Source organism: Coregonus lavaretus (genome assembly GCF_964263955.1).
Source record: "Coregonus lavaretus genome assembly, contig: HAP1_SCAFFOLD_3696, whole genome shotgun sequence".
NCBI classification, from domain to species: domain Eukaryota; kingdom Metazoa; phylum Chordata; class Actinopteri; order Salmoniformes; family Salmonidae; genus Coregonus; species Coregonus lavaretus.
The window spans coordinates 40,001-58,540 of record NW_028166859.1 but is presented as its reverse complement, the minus strand read 5'-3'; the positions used below and the strand labels follow the sequence as shown (position 1 = coordinate 58,540).

At 45.3% G+C, this 18,540-nt stretch overlaps 1 protein-coding gene across 1 annotated transcript in view; it reads left to right on the top strand.

The window, feature by feature from the left end:
- Positions 1-13,298: 13,298 nt before the first annotated feature.
- The window catches only part of LOC311114202 (protein Wnt-5b), a 23,411-nt gene continuing 18,169 nt past the window's right edge, over positions 13,299-18,540 (top strand). The window contains exons 1-3 of the mRNA XM_084189473.1: positions 13,299-13,463; positions 14,173-14,420; positions 16,739-17,031. Coding sequence (XP_084045599.1) covers positions 13,351-13,463; positions 14,173-14,420; positions 16,739-17,031 — 654 coding nt within the window. The 5' untranslated portion in view covers positions 13,299-13,350. The remainder of the gene's footprint in view (positions 13,464-14,172; positions 14,421-16,738; positions 17,032-18,540) is intronic.

Genomic DNA, 18,540 nt, shown 5'->3' with positions numbered 1-18,540 from the left:
GGGAGGAGAGGAGAGGAAGAGGGCAGATGGAAGGGTAGAGTAGAGTTGGGAGGAGAGGAGAGGAGAGGAGAGGAGAGGAGAGGAGAGGAGAGGAGAGGAGAGGAGAGGAGAGGAGAGGAGAGGAGAGGAGAGGAGAGGAGAGGAAGAGGGCAGATGGTAGAGTAGAGTTGGGAGGAGAGGAGAGGAGAGGAGAGGAGAGGAGAGGAGAGGAGAGGAGAGGAGAGGAGAGGAGAGGAGAGGAGAGGAGAGGAGAGGAGAGGAGAGGAGAGGAGAGAGGAGAGGAGAGGAGAGGAGAGGAGAGGAGAGGAGAGGAGAGGAGAGGAGAGGGCAGATGGTAGAGTAGAGTTGGGAGGAGAGGAGAGGAGAGGAGAGGAGAGGAGAGGAGAGGAGAGGAGAGGAGAGGAGAGGAGAGGAGAGGAGAGGAGAGATGGAAGGGTAGAGTATAGTTGAGAGGAGAGGAGAGGAGAGGAGAGGAGAGGAGAGGAGAGGAGAGGAGAGGAGAGGAGAGGAGAGGAGAGGAGAGGAGAGGGAGAGGAGAGGAAGAGAGCAGATGGTAGAGTAGAGTTGGGAGGAGAGGAGAGGAGAGGAGAGGAGAGGAGAGGAGAGGAGAGGAAGAGGGCAGATGGTAGAGTAGAGTTGGGAGGAGATGAGAGGAGAGGAGAGGAGAGGAGAGGAGAGGAGAGGAGAGGAGAGGAGAGGAGAGGAGAGGAGAGGAGAGGAGAGGAGAGGAGAGGGCAGATGGAAGAGGAGAGGAGAGGAGAGGAGGAGAGAGAGGAGAGGAGAGGAGAGGAGAGGAGAGGAGAGGAGAGGAGAGGAGAGGAAGAGGAGAGGAGAGGAGAGGAGAGGAGAGGGCAGATGGAAGGGTAGAGTAGAGAGGAGAGGAGAGGAGAGGAGAGGAGAGGAGAGGAGAGGAGAGGAGAGGAGAGGAGAGGAGAGGAGAGGAGAGGAAGAGGGCAGATGGAAGGGTAGAGTTGGGAGGAGAGGAGAGGAGAGGAGAGGAGAGGAGAGGAGAGGATGTAGAGGGAGGGTGGAGAGGAGGGGAGGAGGGTGTGTAGAGGAGAGGAGAGGGTGAAGAGGAGAGGAGAGGAGAGGAGAGGAGAGGAGAGGAGAGGAGAGGAGAGGAGAGGAGAGGAGAGGAGAGGAGAGGAGAGGAGAGGAGAGGAGAGGAGAGGAGAGGGGAGGGGAGGAAGAGGCAGGGAACAAAAAGAGGAAGACATAGAATGGGAGAGATTGAATTTAATTGAGAGAGAGAGAGACCCATATTTATGTTGATTTATTTTCCCTTTTGTACTTTAACTATTTGCACATCATTACAACATAGACATAATATGACATTTGAAATGTCTCTATTCCTTTGGAACTTTTGTGAGTGTAATGTTTACTGTTCATTTTTTATTGTTTATTTCACTTTGTTTATTATCTATTTCACTTGCTTTGGCAATGTTAACATATGTTTTCCATGCCAATAAAGCCCTTCAATTGAATTAAGAGCTAGAGAGAGAGAGAGACAGATGGGGGGGGGGGGGGGGGGCTAACTTCCACAAAACTGTGAATGATCTTAGAGACAAGGCAAGAAGGGCCTTCTATGCCATCAAAAGGAACATAAAATTTGACATAGCAATTAGGATCTGGCTAAAAATACTTGAATCAGTTATAGAACCCATTGCCCTTTATGGTTGTGAGGTCTGGGGTCCGCTCACCAACCAAGAATTCACAAAATGGGACTAAAATATCCTCAGTGTAAAACACCAAATAATGCATGCAGAGCAGAATTAGGCTGATACCTGCTAATTATCAAAATCCAGAAAAGAGTCGTTAAATTCTACAACCACCTAAAAGGAAGCGATTCCCAAACCTTTCATAACAAAGCCATCACAGCAACAGGACAGCAACACAGTTAGACCCAACCAAAACGTGAGAAAACAAAAAGAGAATTACTTGACACATTGGAAAGAATTAACCAAAAAACAGCAAATAGAATGCTATTTGGCCCTAAACAGAGAGTACACAGTGGCAGAATACCTGACCACTGTGACTGACCCAAACTTAAGGAAAGCTTTGACTATGTACAGACTCAGTGAGCATAGTCTTGCTATTGAGAAAGGCCGCCGTAGGCAGACCTGGCTCTCAAGAGAAGTCAGGCTATGTGCACACTGCCCACAAAATGAGGTGGAAACTGAGCTGCAATTCCTAACCTCCTGCCAAATGTATGACCACATTAGAGACACATATTTCCCTCAGATTACACAGATTCCCAAAGAATTCAAAAACATGTCTATATCTATTGGGTGAAAAACCACAGTGTGCCATCACAGCAGCAATATTTGTGACCTGTTGCTACAAGAAAAGGGCAACCAGTGAAGAACAAACACATTTCAGTCATTTAGCAGACACTCTTATCCAGAGCAATTCACAGTTAGTGAGTGCATACATTATTTTTTTCATACAGGCCCCCCATGGGAATCAAACCCACAACCCTGGCATTGCAAACGCCATCCCTGCCAGCCAAACCCTCCCCTACCTTGGACAATTGTGCGCCGCCCCATGTCTCCCGGTCTCGGCCGGCTACGACAGAGCCTGGATTCGAACCAGGATCTCTAGTGGCACAGTTAGCACTGCAATGCAGTGCCTTAGACCACTGCGCCACTCGGGAAGACACCATTGTAAATACAATCCATATTAATGTAGAACACATATAGACATAATATGACATTTGAAATGTCTTTATTCCATTGGAACTTTTGTGAGTGTATTGTTTACTGTTAATTTTTCATTGTTTATTTCACTTCTTTTAAAAAAATATATATTTCACTTGCTTTGGCAATGTAAACATATGTTTCCCATGCCAATAAAGCCCTTTGAATTGAATTGAGAGAGAGAGAGAGAGAGAGAGAGAGAGCGAGAGAGGAAGAGAGAGAGAGAGAGAGAGGTTAGGTTGCTGTAGAGAGAGCAGGAAAACATATGTCATGCAGAGAGAAACCAACATGAGAAGCGGGAGGAGAGGGAGGAGGAGGGAGGGGAGGAGGGGAGGAGGGGAGGAGGGGAAGGAGGGAGGGGATGGAGAGGGGGAGGAGGGGGAGGAGGGAGGGGATGGAGAGGGGGAGGAGGGGAGGAGGGGAAGGAGGGAGGGAGGGGATGGAGAGGGGGAGGAGGGGGAGGGAGGGAGGGGATGGAGAGGGGGAGGGAGAAGGTGGGGTGGAGGGGAGAGAATGCTGGATAGACAGAAAAATAAAACGTGAAGGAGAACTGTGAATATGTGTACATGTAGTATGTTTTTTTTATGTGTCCATGCATGTTGGTGTGTCAGACAGACAGACAGACAGACAGACAGACAGACAGACAGACAGACAGGCAGACAGGCAGACAGACAGACAGACAGACAGACATACAGACAGACAGACAGACAGACAGACAGACAGACATACAGACAGACAGACAGACAGACAGACAAGCAGACAGATAGACAGATAGACAGATAGACAGATAGATAGACAGACCAGGCAGGCAAGCAGACAGTCAGACTGGCAAGCAGACATACAGAGACAGACAAACAGACAGTCAGACAGGCAAGCAGACAGACAGTCAGACATGGCAAGCAGACAGTCAGACAGGCAAGCAGACAGACAGTCAGACAGGCAAGCAGACAGACAGTCAGACAGGCAAGCAGACAGTCAGACAGGCAAGCAGACAGACAGTCAGACAGGCAAGCAGACAGTCAGACAGGCAGTCAGGACAGACAGATAGACAGTCAGACAGTCAGACAGGCAGTCAGACAGACAGATAGACAGTCAGACAGGCAGACAGACAGGCAGTCAGACAGACAGACAGATAGATGGGGAGAGAGAGACGCACAGCAGCAGTAGACTATAGCTGCAGTAATGATATACAGCAGGCTGCTCACACAGACACCTCACCACAGAGACCTGTCAGAGCTGACGAACCATTGATCTCACAGCTCGCTTCTTTTCTCTCTCCTTCTCACTGTCTCTCCCTCCCTCTTACTCTCTCTCTCGCTCCCTCCTTTTCTCTCCCCTCTTGTTCTTCTTCCCCTCCTTCCCTCCCTCCCTTCCTCCATCTCTTCCTCCCCCCATCCTTACCACAACTGCAAAGCACCCTGGGACACACAGCTGGACCGCCTTAACACCCCACACCCCCAGGCCCTCCCTACAGACCCCCCTCACACAAACACACGGTTCATGAGTTTTCCCCGCCGAGGGACAGCGCCACAGGGTTTTGTGGTGTTAGGGAAGGAGGGGGAGAGTTAACGGCAGTAAATACTCAGCCAGCTGCAGTTAGCTGCTGTTTGTTGCTTTGTGTTTCTTTTTATTTGCTTTTTATTTGCCGCTGTTTGTGTTCATGTGCACAGAGAGAGAGAGAGAGAGAGAGAGAGAGAGAGAGAGAGAGAGAGAGAGAGAGAGAGAGAGAGAGAGAGAGAGAGAGAGAGAGAGAGAGAGAGAGAGAGAGGAGAGAGAGAGAGAGAGAGAGAGAGAGAGAGAGAGAGAGAGAGAGAGAGAGAGAGAGAGAGAGAGAGAGAAAAACAGAGAGGTTTTTTCCCCCCAGTATGTGTGAGGCAGTATACAGCTCGTTATACAGAATGAGCTCTGGGCTCCAGAGATAGCCTTCAGGGAGAAGCTGAGCTGGGAGGCTGCTCACCCCGCTGCCAGATCTCCCTCCCCTGGGTACCACCTCACCTCCCTGGGCTTTCTCCTCCGTCTGGCTCCCTGACTGACTGGCTGACTGGAGCTAGCCTTGGAGGTAGCATAGCATAGAGTACCGCTAGATTGAAGATCCAGCCCTGGAGGTAGCATAGCCTAGCATAGCACTTGACTGGAGATCCAGCCCTAGAGGTAGGATAGGCTAGCGTAGCGCTAGACTGGAGATCCAGCCCTGGAGGTAGGTAGCCTAGCGTAGCACTAGACTGGAGATCTAGCCCTGGAGGTAGCATAGGACCGCTAGCCTGGAGATCTAGCCCTGGTGGTAGCATAGCGTAGCACTAGACTGGAGATCCAGCACTGGAGGTAGCATAGCGTAGCACTAGACTGGAGATCCAGCCCTGGAGGTAGCATAGGACCGCTAGACTGGAGATCTAGCCCTGGAGGTAGCATAGCGTAGCACTAGACTGGAGATCCAGCCCTGGAGGTAGCATAGCGTAGCACTAGACTGGAGATCTAGCCCTGGAGGTAGCATAGCGTAGCGCTACAGCAGATCTCTCTTGACCCTGAGACTGTGTCTCCGTCTATGCTGTATACAGTGAGGGAAAAAAGTATTTGATCCCCTGCTGATTTTGTACGTTTGCCCACTGACAAAGAAATGATCAGTCTATAATTTTTATGGTAGGTTTATTTGAACAGTGAGAGACAGAATAACAACAACAAAATCCAGAAAAACGCATGTCAAAAATGTTATAAATTGATTTGCATTTTAATGAGGGAAATAAGTATTTGACCCCCTCTCAATCAGAAAGATTTCTGGCTCCCAGGTGTCTTTTATACAGGTAACGAGCTGAGATTAGGAGCACACTCTTAAAGGGAGTGCTCCTAATCTCAGTTTGTTACCTGTATAAAAGACACCTGTCCACAGAAGCAATCAATCAGATTCCAAACTCTCCACCATGGCCAAGACCAAAGAGCTCTCCAAGGATTTCAGGGACAAGATTGTAGACCTACACAAGGCTGGAATGGGCTACAAGACCATCGCCAACCAGCTTGGTGAGAAGGTAACAACAGTTGCGATTATTCGCAAATGGAAGAAACACAAAAGAACTGTCAATCTCCCTCGGCCTGGGGCTCCATGCAAGATCTCACCTCGTAGAGTTGCAATGATCATGAGAACAGTGAGGAATCAGCCCAGAACTACACGGGAGGATCTTGTCAATGATCTCAAGGCAGCTGGGACCATAGTCACCAAGAAAACAATTGGTAACACACTACGCCGTGAAGGACTGAAATCCTGCAGCGCCCGCAAGGTCCCCCTGCTCAAGAAAGCACATATACATGGCCGTCTGAAGTTTGCCAATGAACATCTGAATGATTCAGAGGAGAACTGGGTGAAAGTGTTGTGGTCAGATGAAACCAAAATCGAGCTCTTTGGCATCAACTCAACTCGCGTGTTTGAAGGAGGAGGAATGCTGCCTATGACCCCAAGAACACCATCCCCACCGTCAAACATGGAGGTGGAAACGTTATGCTTTGGGGGTGTTTTTCTGCTAAGGGGACAGGACAACTTCACCGCATCAAAGGGACGATGGACGGGGCCATGTACCGTCAAATCTTGGGTGAGAACCTCCTTCCCTCAGCCAGGGCATTGAAAATGGGTCGTGGATGGGTATTCCAGCATGACAATGACCCAAAACACATGGCCAAGGCATCAAAGGAGTGGCTCAAGAAGAAGCACATTAAGGTCCTGTAGTGGCCTAGCCAGTCTCCAGACCTTAATCCCATAGAAAATCTGTGGAGGGAGCTGAAGGTTCGAGTTGCCAAAGGTCAGCCTCGAAACCTTAATGACTTGGAGAAGATCTGCAAAGAGGAGTGGAACAAAATCCCTCCTGAGATGTGTGCAAACCTGGTGGCCAACTACAAGAAACGTCTGACCTCTGTGATTGCCAACAAGGGTTTTGCCACCAAGTACTAAGTCATGTTTTGCAGAGGGGTCAAATACTTATTTCCCTCATTAAAATGCAAATCAATTTATAACATTTTTTACATGCATTTTTCTGGATTTTTTTGTTGTTATTCTGTCTCTCACTGTTCAAATAAACCTACCATTAAAATTATAGACTAATCATGTCTTTGTCAGTGGGCAAACGTACAAAATCAGCAGGGGATCAAATACTTTCTTCCCTCACTGTATGTCTCCAAGCACTGTCTCTCTGTGTGAAAGCACACATTTCACAGATAGGATCGCGTTTTGGCAAAGAGCTGGGTTTATAGATTGGGCTCTATGGCACTCATTTTGTTGATTGGTTTATTTGAGTGAATTTTGAGAATATGTGATATACTGATATAGTTGCACCCCACTGTCTTCCATCTCATACACTGAGACATGAGGACCACTAGACGCTATTGAAATATAACTAATGTCCTAGATTAGAATGTTCTGGACCCCTGTCAGTCATTGGGGCCCTGGCTGGCATTCCGGAAGCCAAGTACCCACAGGGCACTCTGAGGCACATAGATATTTTCCATAGGATGCCACCCAAGCATTTCCTCCATTGACTGTACAATAATACTGCTGGCACATAGCTGGCAGACCACTGAATGTATAGAAATCAAAGACTCTTTATTTCCCTTTGACGGTCACTGTGATGTCCTGTAGCAATGCCACAAAGCCAATGACACTGTCAACACTGGTGGACCAGCAAGTCCTTACTGCTACTGATGTAGAAACACAGAACCAGCTAATCCAAGACTTCCAGTGGATGATTTTTAGATATGTATCGCAGGCCACAGCCAATCGATTTGGGTCATCTCCTCTCCTCTCCTCTCCTCTCCTCTCCTCTCCTCTCCTCTCCTCTCCTCTCCTCTCCTCTCCTCTCCTCTCCTCTCCTCTCCTCTCCTCTCCTCTCCTCTCCTCCCCTCTCCTCCCCTCTCCTCTCCTCTCCTCTATGCTTAGAACGTCAGAGAGTCTGTATGTATCCCAAATGGCACCCCTATTTCCTGTAGTGCACTACTTTTGACCAGTGAAAAGTAGTGCACTATATAGGGAATAGGGTGGCATTTTGTACACATCATTGGCAAGTCTTAAGATGAAACCAAGGGACCAGTTTGTTGTTCTTAACGTTCCTCACCAACAGGGTGTAATTACCATAAGAAGTATAACGCCTCGATCAGACCAATAGCGTCACTGCAAAAATGCTCTGGAATAAATTCTGCAGTCAAACCTTTTTACTGGATATGTGTAAAATAAAACATTCACCTTTTGCTACTATTTCTGTCAAGTCTACAGTTTGCTGCACCACGCAGAACACAGAACACAGAACGCAGAACGCAGAACGCAGAACGCAGAACACAGAACGCAGAACACAGAACGCAGAACACAGAATGCAGAACGCAGAACACAGAACACAGAACACAGAACGCAGAACGCAGAACGCAGAACACAGAACGCAGAACACAGAACGCAGAACACAGAACACAGAACACACTGCAACTGACTCTGCAACTCAATGCTGCAGTGCTAACGCAGCGTTCCATTGGAAATAAATGTACTTCTGGTGTACCAGAACGCCATGACGCTGTAGGTGTGATCGAGGCGTTACACTGACATTACGCCTGGCTGCATAGAGCTCAGGAGAAAATGGATTTTTCATGCCTGGGAGCTTGATGTGTGGTTTGTGCTGAAGTGAGCCAACATGTGGTAGCTACAAGGAGTAGCAGGTTATTACTGTAAAACCAAATGTATATCTACTGTAGGTCTGAATGGGTTATGTTCCTATGTAAGGTCTTTATATAAGACAGTGTCTTGAGCTTGAATTAGTCCTTGATTTATTCACAGCAGTTCAAGTCTTATAAAAGCTGTGTGATGTAGAGACCACTGCAAACTATGTTTTCACTTCTGAAAGAAGTGAACACACCATACTACAATCTGTTGTGATATTTACTGGTACTATTTCAAATAATGACAATTCAATTGTTAGATCTATTTTATTGTTAGGAAATAGATAAGAGCAGATACTTTGATCAAGGTGACCCTTGTCTTCAGATGATGTCACATTGCATTCTTTATCATCAGCGAACATAAAAGATAACATAGGATTTTCATATTGTCCTCAACGTCTAGTTTTCACAATCAGTTGTGCATTCGTCCCTTCTAGTTATTATAATATAGTATGCCATCAAATCTTAAATTACTGCCCTACAAAGTGCAGATCTGAGAAAGAAGAAGAGTGTACTTTCTAACTGAAGATCAGTAAGTCACGCTTTTCATGTATTTCTTCTCATGTTGTCACGGAGGACTGTATGTCATAGAAGCAGAAACAGAAGAAGAACCAGTTTTCTAAGTGAAGAGCAGAAAGCCAGTGAAGGTGGTGTGCTGAGCCCGATCATCAAAGACATGGTGTCCTGCTGCAAGATGAGTACAGACTACATCTCCTTCTTCCAACTGCAGTGTGACACCATTGGAACCCCTGTCCTCTCCATCTGTTTCATCACCATCGGTCACAGTCACCATTAGATGTGTATTTTTATACAGCAACACTCTTCTGTTCTCGCTAGAGGCTGTAAAGGAAGTGTATGTGAAATAGTAGACTCCATTAACCGGTGCTCTAAAGTTACCCGTCACCGGACTGTAAGTGTCACCAACATTGTTGAAGACATGTTTGTAGACCAGGATGACATCATCACTATTTGGTCCTTTGGATTCAGACAGCGAGGCTGAGAAGGCCACCTTCGGTCTCTCTCTGTCGTCTCCCTTCAGTTCCTCCACGGTGGCTCCCATCTCATTCAGTTTGGTACCGGTACCCCCTGTATATAGCCTCCCTACTGTTATCTTATTTTACTGTTGCACTTTAATTATTTGCTTTTTTATTTTTATTTCATTGGTTCAAATGGTTGATCATCAGTCAGACGGTTGTTCGTGGGAACGTCTTCGATATTGCCCTCGTCCCCATCTTGGTAGACCTGTATAGTGTTGTCAGTTTTTGGGTTGTCACTTAGCTGAACCTGTCCGTCAGAGGCACGGCTGCAGAGGACAAACAGCAGAGCTACCACATCTTTTCAGATCGATTCTGGAATTATTTTTGGTATCAAACACCCAGACTCATTACTTATAGAGGTGAATAGTTAATAATTTACTTAATCATTTGTGGGTAATAATTAGGTGCTGACGTGGCATGTTCTGATGTTCAGCGTTCACACTGCTAATCAATTATAGATAAGATGAACTTACTTTTGTCCTGCCAGTAAATCACAGTCCAATCCTCTAGATAATAAATTAACACGCATTAGGGCTAATCAATTCATCAATATCACACTCGTTTTAATGTAATATAGGTTACTTGATCTCTATAGGGCTGTTTTTTTTTTCTTTCATCAGCCTAGATGTAATTACTATATCTTGCCACTGGAGGGCAGCGGTTAGCCTCTACAATAGCATACTCTGCTGTTGTATTCTATGCTGGGATTGGGAACTGATTCTGGTGTCTGTCAGATAAACAGGGAAATGTTTACCTTCTCAATTTAACCAGCAGAGGGCGCCGTTAGCCCAATAACAGGAATATTGTTTCATTTTAAAATTGCCTTCAATAAATAATTACTTATAATCAGGCTATTTTGACTGTCTGGTCATATAGTCCCGCAAACAAATGTAACCAATCGAGAGAGGTGTAAGGTCTGGGATGTGTTTGTGTAGGTGAAACACTAATAGTAATTCTAAAAGGATTTATCATCTTAAGTGAATTTGAAAGACATTGAAAATTAGGTGTCCTAGTAGGTGACCCAAAAACGTTCATTCATTCATTCATTCATTTATCTCCACTAAAACCAACGTCAAAGGGGTCAAAGGAGTCAAGCACTGGGAAACTAATGGTCTAAGTAGACCTATTGCACCCGTATTACACATTCAAACAACATAACACTATAACAGAAGCATTAGATGTATATTGCAGGCAGTCGAGACGCTTTACAGGAGGGGAGGGGGGGATTCGGTCTAGGATGGAAGGCGACGGCGGGCGCGTGAAAAGGTGCTGGTTGGGGTGTAGGCCTAGGGGTTTGGGGAAAGATGAAAGGCGCGACGGCAGTGGCATTATCATGCAGAGACCGGTCGGAAATCGAGCAGCGTCTCTCTCGCGCCAGTCAAGGCCCTATATATGTCCACTGACTGTCTGGTCTGGTCTATGGAACGGAGCGCAGTGAAAAGGAAAGAAAGTCCAGGGGACATAGTTGGTCTACCTGCTTGGCTGGGCCCCTCTCCGTCCTGCAAGTGCCATGAGCAGAGCTTACAATGCTGTTTGTTTATTTAGTTTTCTGTGAACATAAATGGAAATGATGCTAGTTTTTTAAAAGATAGTATTCGAATGTCATAGCCTATGTTATATTTTTACACAGAGCGAAGTAAAAGTTTCCCTTTCCGAGTTGGATGTTTCTTTCTTTCATTTTTCGGTTGTTACTGATTTCGATTCGTTTTATTGCTCCTCATAACAATACGCAACCTTTTGTAGCTATGCGCATGTGGTTCAAAATAACTATAAAGCTGAATTTTGTAGTAGTTAGGCTATGGACTATTTTATTATCAAGCACTCTGAATTGGGTTACTTTAGAAAGTGGTAGACCTTTAGATCAAAGGTACCCATTCCAGCATGGCGTTTTACTTTGTCTTTGGGAACATTTTGAAATAAGGAAAGCTCGCTTCAACACGCCTTTTCTTTAGAGGAGCTATTCTTCAGAGCTCAGAATGTGTGGCCACCTTTATTTTCTAATCCAAAGGAGGATTAAGGTTTTCGAAGCGCTCACGTTTATTCAAACAAATCATCAAGTCGAAGTAAAAGGGGGATTTAACGCACATGAACTTTGATGGAATTGTGACATTTTCCAAAACGTTAACTCCATTAATTTATCTCTTGCACACACGCACACACACACACACACACATACACACACACACACACACACACACACACACACAGACACATACACACACAGCTATGTCTTACTAACTTGTGAGGACTTTCTGGGGACCAACAATGAATTCCCATTCAAAATAATTTTTTCCCTAACCCCTAAACCTAACCTTAACCCTAAACCTAACCCCTAAGCCTTTTTACAAGTGAGGACCGGCAAAGGGTTTGCTATTCTATAGTATAGTAAAACGTGGACACACACACACAGTTTTTAATACGTTTTTGTATTGGTGCCATGTCGTTTTTTGTTTTTTTATTTTTACCAATAATGACCTTTTCTTATAAATGAAAATTATATTAGGATTAGTTTTAATAGCTTCCTCCTGTAGCTCAGTTTGTAGAGCATGGCGTTTGCAACGCCAGGGTTGTGGGTTCGGTTCCCACGGGGGGCCAGTATGAAAAATGTACGCACTCACTAACTGTAAGTCGCTCTGGATAAGAGCGTCTGCCAAATAACTAAAATGTAAAATGTAAAAAGCCTTATTAGATTTGCTTAAATTGGGTTCAGAGGTACAACTGGTATTCTAGTAACAGCACAATGCACATTTTACACACTGGCAAGGGGTTGGCATGGTGCTCTTCAGTGCGCAACTAATGCAGAATCAGATTTGAGTCACAGATATGACTGTTTGCTATGTACACTGCTGTCTCTCTCTCTACTTATTTGGTCTGTTCCCATTCCTATGACACCCCGGTGGTCTCTGCCTTGCGCAATGACCCCCACCCCCTTTTTTTTTTTTTTTTACAATGCTGCTGCTCGCTGTTTATTATCTATGCATAGTCACTTTACCCCTGCCTACATGTACATATTACCTCAATTATCTCGACTAACCTGTACCCCCGTACAATGACTCGGTACCGGTACCCCCTGTATATAGCCCCGTTATTGATATTTTATTGTGTAACTTATATTTAATTTTTTTTACTTTAGTTTATTTAGTAAATATTTTCTTAACTCTTATTTTCTTAAAACGGTATTGTTGGTTAAGGGCATTTCACGGTAAGGTCTACATCTGTAGTATTCGGCGCATGTGACAAATATCATTTGATTTGATTTGACATGAGCGGTGTTCCCCGCAGGCGTCCGTCCCTCCCCTCCGCCCGTAAAACAAGGGGGCGAAGAGGGGGAGGAGAAGAGGTGGAGAGAGGGATGAGGAGGTAGTCAGTGTTTAGAGTGTAAACTTACAAAGTAGATCAGATCGAGGCAAGGAATGAACACTTGCTCAATTTTTTTCATAAATAGCCTTGTCTTTTTAATATTCTCGGAAATACCAGTATAAAACCTGTATTTTATCGTATCAACTACATTTTCCACGTCATCTGAACGTTTCATGGACTGTGTTTTTTTTTTTTTTTACTTTAGTCCTCATCAGAACGCACATCTGATGGGTCTGTCTCCTTACTAAACGCATCGTAGCCTATAGATCCTAATGCGTAAAATCAGGTTTTCTTACTTGTACACATTTTACGCATGACTGGGAATTAGGACTAGGCGCTCGGAACAGAGTTTAGACAAAGCTACAAGTCAATAAAGTGTTGTGGACAATGCGCAGGACACCTTATCTCCACGGAATCGGATATTGACTCTTGGTTGTCTCAGCATCGTCATCTCTGTGAACCCAGGCAGGAACCCCCCACAGCGGATTACAGAGTGTGTTTTTGATCTGTCTTTTTCACAGAGGGGCACTTCTTTCCCGTTTGGGTGTTTGTTGGCGGTGGTGGTGGCACAAGGGGTCATGGAGACCAGGACTAGCCGAAGACCGTGTAGCAGCGCCGAGCAACACTTACTGCTGGCGGTCGCGCTCATCGCATGCAGCTCACAACTACTGGTGGACGCCAACTCCTGGTTGTAAGTGTTGAACTTTTTTCATGTCAAATTAACTCTGTATAGTTTCTATATCGTTGCTTACTTATTAGTTAATGCGTAATTGATTCATTAATTGACAGATGGCGGGTTTTGTGATTGGGTTTTGAGAGAATGTCCGTGTGTTGTCTTGTGTTGTGTTGTGGTGTCGTGTGTTCTGTTGTGTCTTGGAGGGGAGCAGTGGGAGAACAAATGTGGTGACTTTGTCACAATATTTACCCATGCTACGCACAAATGGCCAAGCTGTTTGTGGAATGGGGGGAAACAGGGGAACTCCACAGAGTGGAACACCGCATCTTGACCTTGTGCGGAGAGCTTGCTGCCAAACTTTCCACTGATGGAGAACATTCCAATCATATTCCTCATCATCTGACATCGATACAGTAGATCATTATTTAATTGTTAATAAGCATTGGTCGTATGCGACCTGTGTGATATTTACCTGCCTTTTTTCCACAGTAGAATATACTATGTTTTCCTTTATATTTATTATATTTGTATTGAATTAATTCACATTTGCCATTATTGCCAATTTTATCACTTTATATGACATCTTGAAACAGCGAATCTTTGATTGAAGCTTAATAGGCTAAAATACTTGCTATTTATGCCTCATCCGGACACTATAATAAACATTTATTTTCTCAACACTGTAAATAACCACCAACCTCATATTTCCCATCCATGCATGTAGGTCGTTAGCGATGAACCCTATCCAGAGACCGGAGATGTACATCATCGGGGCCCAGCCTCTGTGCAGCCAGCTTACGGGGCTCTCCCAGGGGCAGAGGAAGCTGTGCCAGCTCTACCAGGACCATATGGTTTACATAGGCGAGGGGGCCAAGACGGGCATCAATGAGTGCCAATACCAGTTCAGACATCGGCGGTGGAACTGTAGCACGGTGGATAATGCATCCGTGTTCGGACGCGTCATGCAGATAGGTAAGCAAGTCACGTGGTGGGATTGGGCTATAGGCTAGCTCTGGGTCAGGGCGTTAGTGACCGTTTCTTTCACCAACGGTTAGTTAAGGAACGCGCACGAATGCCCTGGACCAGAGCTAATTAGTGATAGGCCTATGCTGCGGCAGGTGATGACACGTTTTTATGTTTATATTTTGATTTCCCATTGTGATGACACGTTTTTATGTTTACATTTTGATTTCCCATTGTAAACTTTGAATGTGTGCACTTTAGAGGCAACGCTGATAACATTATCTATATTATTGAATGTGATTTTGTATTAGTTAAACTGTTAAATAGGGGACCTTTTAACAAACTTGATGTTTCCAAATAAAAATTCGTTGCGTTTAATTGTCAGTCAGACTTCTCTCGACAACTGAGTGTTAGTTCCGTTCTGTAGTGGGATGAGGTGTAGGCTAGAGGTGGCGGTGTCCAATAGCCCATAGCTTCTCTATTCCCCCTCCGCGGACCGCCAGAAAGGCAGGCCGACCGATCCCCTCCCTCCCTCTCCCAGTCTCCCCTCTTCCTCGCCGTTCCCAAAACAGCAAAGGAGTTGTTTGCAGTCAATCGCCAGGGTTTTATTGAGGTGTTAGCCTGCTATTGTCCACGGCCTCCTTTTGAAATGCAATCATGGGATGACACGGGCTCGGCAGATCCGGGCTGCTATTTGAAGTCTCGGTTCTATGGGCCAATAAAAGTCCTCCTCTTTATCGGGCACTCGGGCTCCTGGCGCATATTTAGCCTACATATTCCGTTTTTAAGAGAACACATAATTAAAACTTTTTGACACGTGACGTTTCTGTTATAACAGTGCCAGGAATCAGGATAGCCAGTCTTAAATGCAGAGTAGCGGTTTACATGGAATATTTAAAAAAGGTATATTTTACTCACAGACAGCCATTGGCATTGTAAACTGATGCCATCTTTCTTGGTTCGCCAAAGATATGCCAATATAGGCTATGACTATATCTACTTTTTTATATCACACTCACGAATTATTTAATAATTTCCAAATCAAAAACATCAACATAATATATTTTTCTTTACGTTCCCCAAAACACATTTGGAGAGTGCCAGCTGCCAAGGTTACGTTTATTTGCTTGTATAAAGAGTCATAGGCCTACCAAGGCTACGATGCTGAAGTACGTGAAACCTTGAGATCTGCATTCCAGATGACATATCCATCCAATGGAAAACCTGTCAGGTAACACCCAATGATTTATATATACACTAGATGACAAATAGGGGGCGTTGTGATGAAGCCACCTTGACTCCATCTTGGCACTCCCCCACCGTTGTGAAAAATATTTTGGAAGCTATAGAAATGCATTTATTAATGTCTACATTAGTGTTTTCCATGCTTATTATTTTACAGATGCATTAAAGCATACTTGTAAATTGTATTATGTGAGCTAAACATATTTCTATTTATTTACTGAGAATTCCATTCATTCCTATGGAGGACTGCCCCTACTGGGGAGTGCCAATATGGCCGACCGGTGGCTTCAAAACCTCTCAATGGCCAATACATAGCATCAGCAATCCAGGGTTTATATACATCATTGGTAACACCTGCACAGCAGATGGGAGGAGAGAGAGAGAGATTTTCCCATGCCAATAAAGCCCTTTGAATTGAATTGAGAGAGAGAGAGACAGAGAGTGTGTGTGTGTGTGTGTGTGTGAGAGAGAGAGCGAGAGAGAGAGAGAGTGTGTGTGTGTGTGTGTGTGAGAGAGAGAGCGAGAGAGAGAGAGAGTGTGTGTGTGTGTGTGTGAGAGAGAGAGAGAGAGAGAGAGAGAGAGAGTGAGCAATAATATAAACCTCACACCTTTTTGGCTGCAGTCAACCCTAGCAGCTCATGACGTTGTTAAGCTACTCCCTCTGTCTCTCCCATCTAGAATCTATCCACAAGAGAAGTGCTTTCTTCTCTCCGGAGTGAGTTGATGAGATCTTGTAGAGTCTACTCTTCCCATGTCACAAATTATGTGTCAAAGGTCATCTTTCTCTCGCTCTCCTTTAGCCAGGCTAGCCAGTGGCCCCAGCTCCTTCATCTCCTGACGCCAGGCCCCATTGTCTACTGTCCCCTGTAGGGGCCTGTAGTCACACATCAATAACAGAACCCATGGTTAACTGGCTAGGTTAAAGCGCTAGCTAACCAAGCCCAAGTGGCATTATGTGTGTGTGTGTGTGTGTGTGTCCTTTGGAAAAAGAAAGTAGAGGAACAGCTTTGACCTGCTACCATTGTATGCTAACTGCCTTGTGTGTGTTTTTCTGTCTGTTTCTCTGTGTGTCCATCCGACAGGGAGCAGGGAGACAGCCTTCACCTATGCCATCAGTGCAGCAGGCGTGGTGAATGCGGTCAGCAGAGCGTGCCGGGAGGGAGAACTCTCCACCTGCGGATGCAGCCGCGCCGCTCGACCCCGTGACCTACCGCGTGATTGGCTGTGGGGCGGCTGTGGCGACAACGTCAACTATGGCTACCGTTTCGCCCGGGAGTTTGTGGACGCGCGGGAGAGAGAAAAGAACTACCCTCAAGGCTCCAAAGAAGATGCTAGAACACTGATGAACCTACAGAACAACGAGGCAGGGAGACAGGTGAGGAACTGGGATGCACACACACACACGTCCATGCACACACACACTCACAGACACACAGACACACAAACACACACACTCAAAGATATCCTCTCTGCTTGTTGTTATTAGTCTCTGTTCATGGTGTGAAGTACATATACACTACCAGTCAAACGTTTTAGAACACCTAATCATTCAAGGGTTTTTCTGTCATCGAGGCAAAGGGTGGCTATTTGAAGAATCTCAAATATGAAATATATTTAGATTTGTATAACACGTTTTTGGTTCTACATGATTCCATATGTGTTATTTCATAGTTTTGATGTCTTCACTATTATTCTACAATGTAGAAAATAGTAAAAAATAAAGAAAAACCCTGGAATGAGTAGGTGTGTCCAAACTTTAGACTGGTACTGTATTGTTGTTATTAGTCTCTGTTCATGGTGTCAACTACATGTATGTTGCGTGCAGAACCATGTACTGTATATCCATCACGGGGTCCACACGGGTTGACTGACCGACAAGGATGGAGGCAGAGGCAGAGACACAGAGAGAAAAGAAAGAGAGAAAGAAACACTGCCATCTTTATTTGGACAGGAGGAGGGCCCAGAAACACAGGAGTAGCTCCTAGACAAGAAGGAAGCACTCTCAGTGCCTTTTACAACATACCCATGGTTTGCTTAGAGAGAGAGAGAGAGAGAGAGAGAGAGAAGAGAGAGAGAGAGAGATAGAGAGAGAGAGAGAAAGAAAGAAAGAGAAAGAGAGAGAGAGATTTCCAAGGTTTGCTTAGCTTCGTAATTGTTGGTTTATTTTCCTGCGAGGTCAATATGTGAATGAGATCCTAGAGGAAACCCAAAGCGCCGGCTAAACTAACAAACTAAACTTCACCGGACCGCATTAAGACTCGGTCCCAAATGGTACCCTATTCCCTCTCTCTCTCTCTGAGTGTACAAAACATTAACAACACCTTCCTAATATTGAGTTGTACCCCCTTTTGCCCTCAGAACAGCCTCAATTCATGGACGGGGCATGGACTCGACAAGGTGTCGAAAGCGTTCCACAGGGATGCTGGCCCATGTTGACTCCAATGCTTCCCACAGTTGTGTCAAGTTGGCTGGATGTCCTTTGGGTGGTGGACCATTATTGATACACATGGGAAACTGTTGAGCATGAAAAACCCAGTAGCGTTGCAGTTCTTGACACACGCAAACCGGTGCGCCATACCCTGTTCAAAGACACTTAAATATTTTGTCTTGCCCATTCACCCTCTGAATGGCACAGATACACAATCCATGTCTCAATTGTCTCAAGGCTTAAAAATCCTTCTTTAACCTGTCTCCTCCCCTTCATCTACACTGATTGTGGATTTAATAAGTGACATGAATAAGGGATTTTTGATCAGGGCCCATGGGAGGTCAAAAGTAGTGCACTATATAGGGAATAGGGTGCCATTTGGGACGCAAACTAAAACTCAACCATGACTGTGTGTCTAAGGGGAGAGAGAGCAAACAACACACACACACAGTGTAT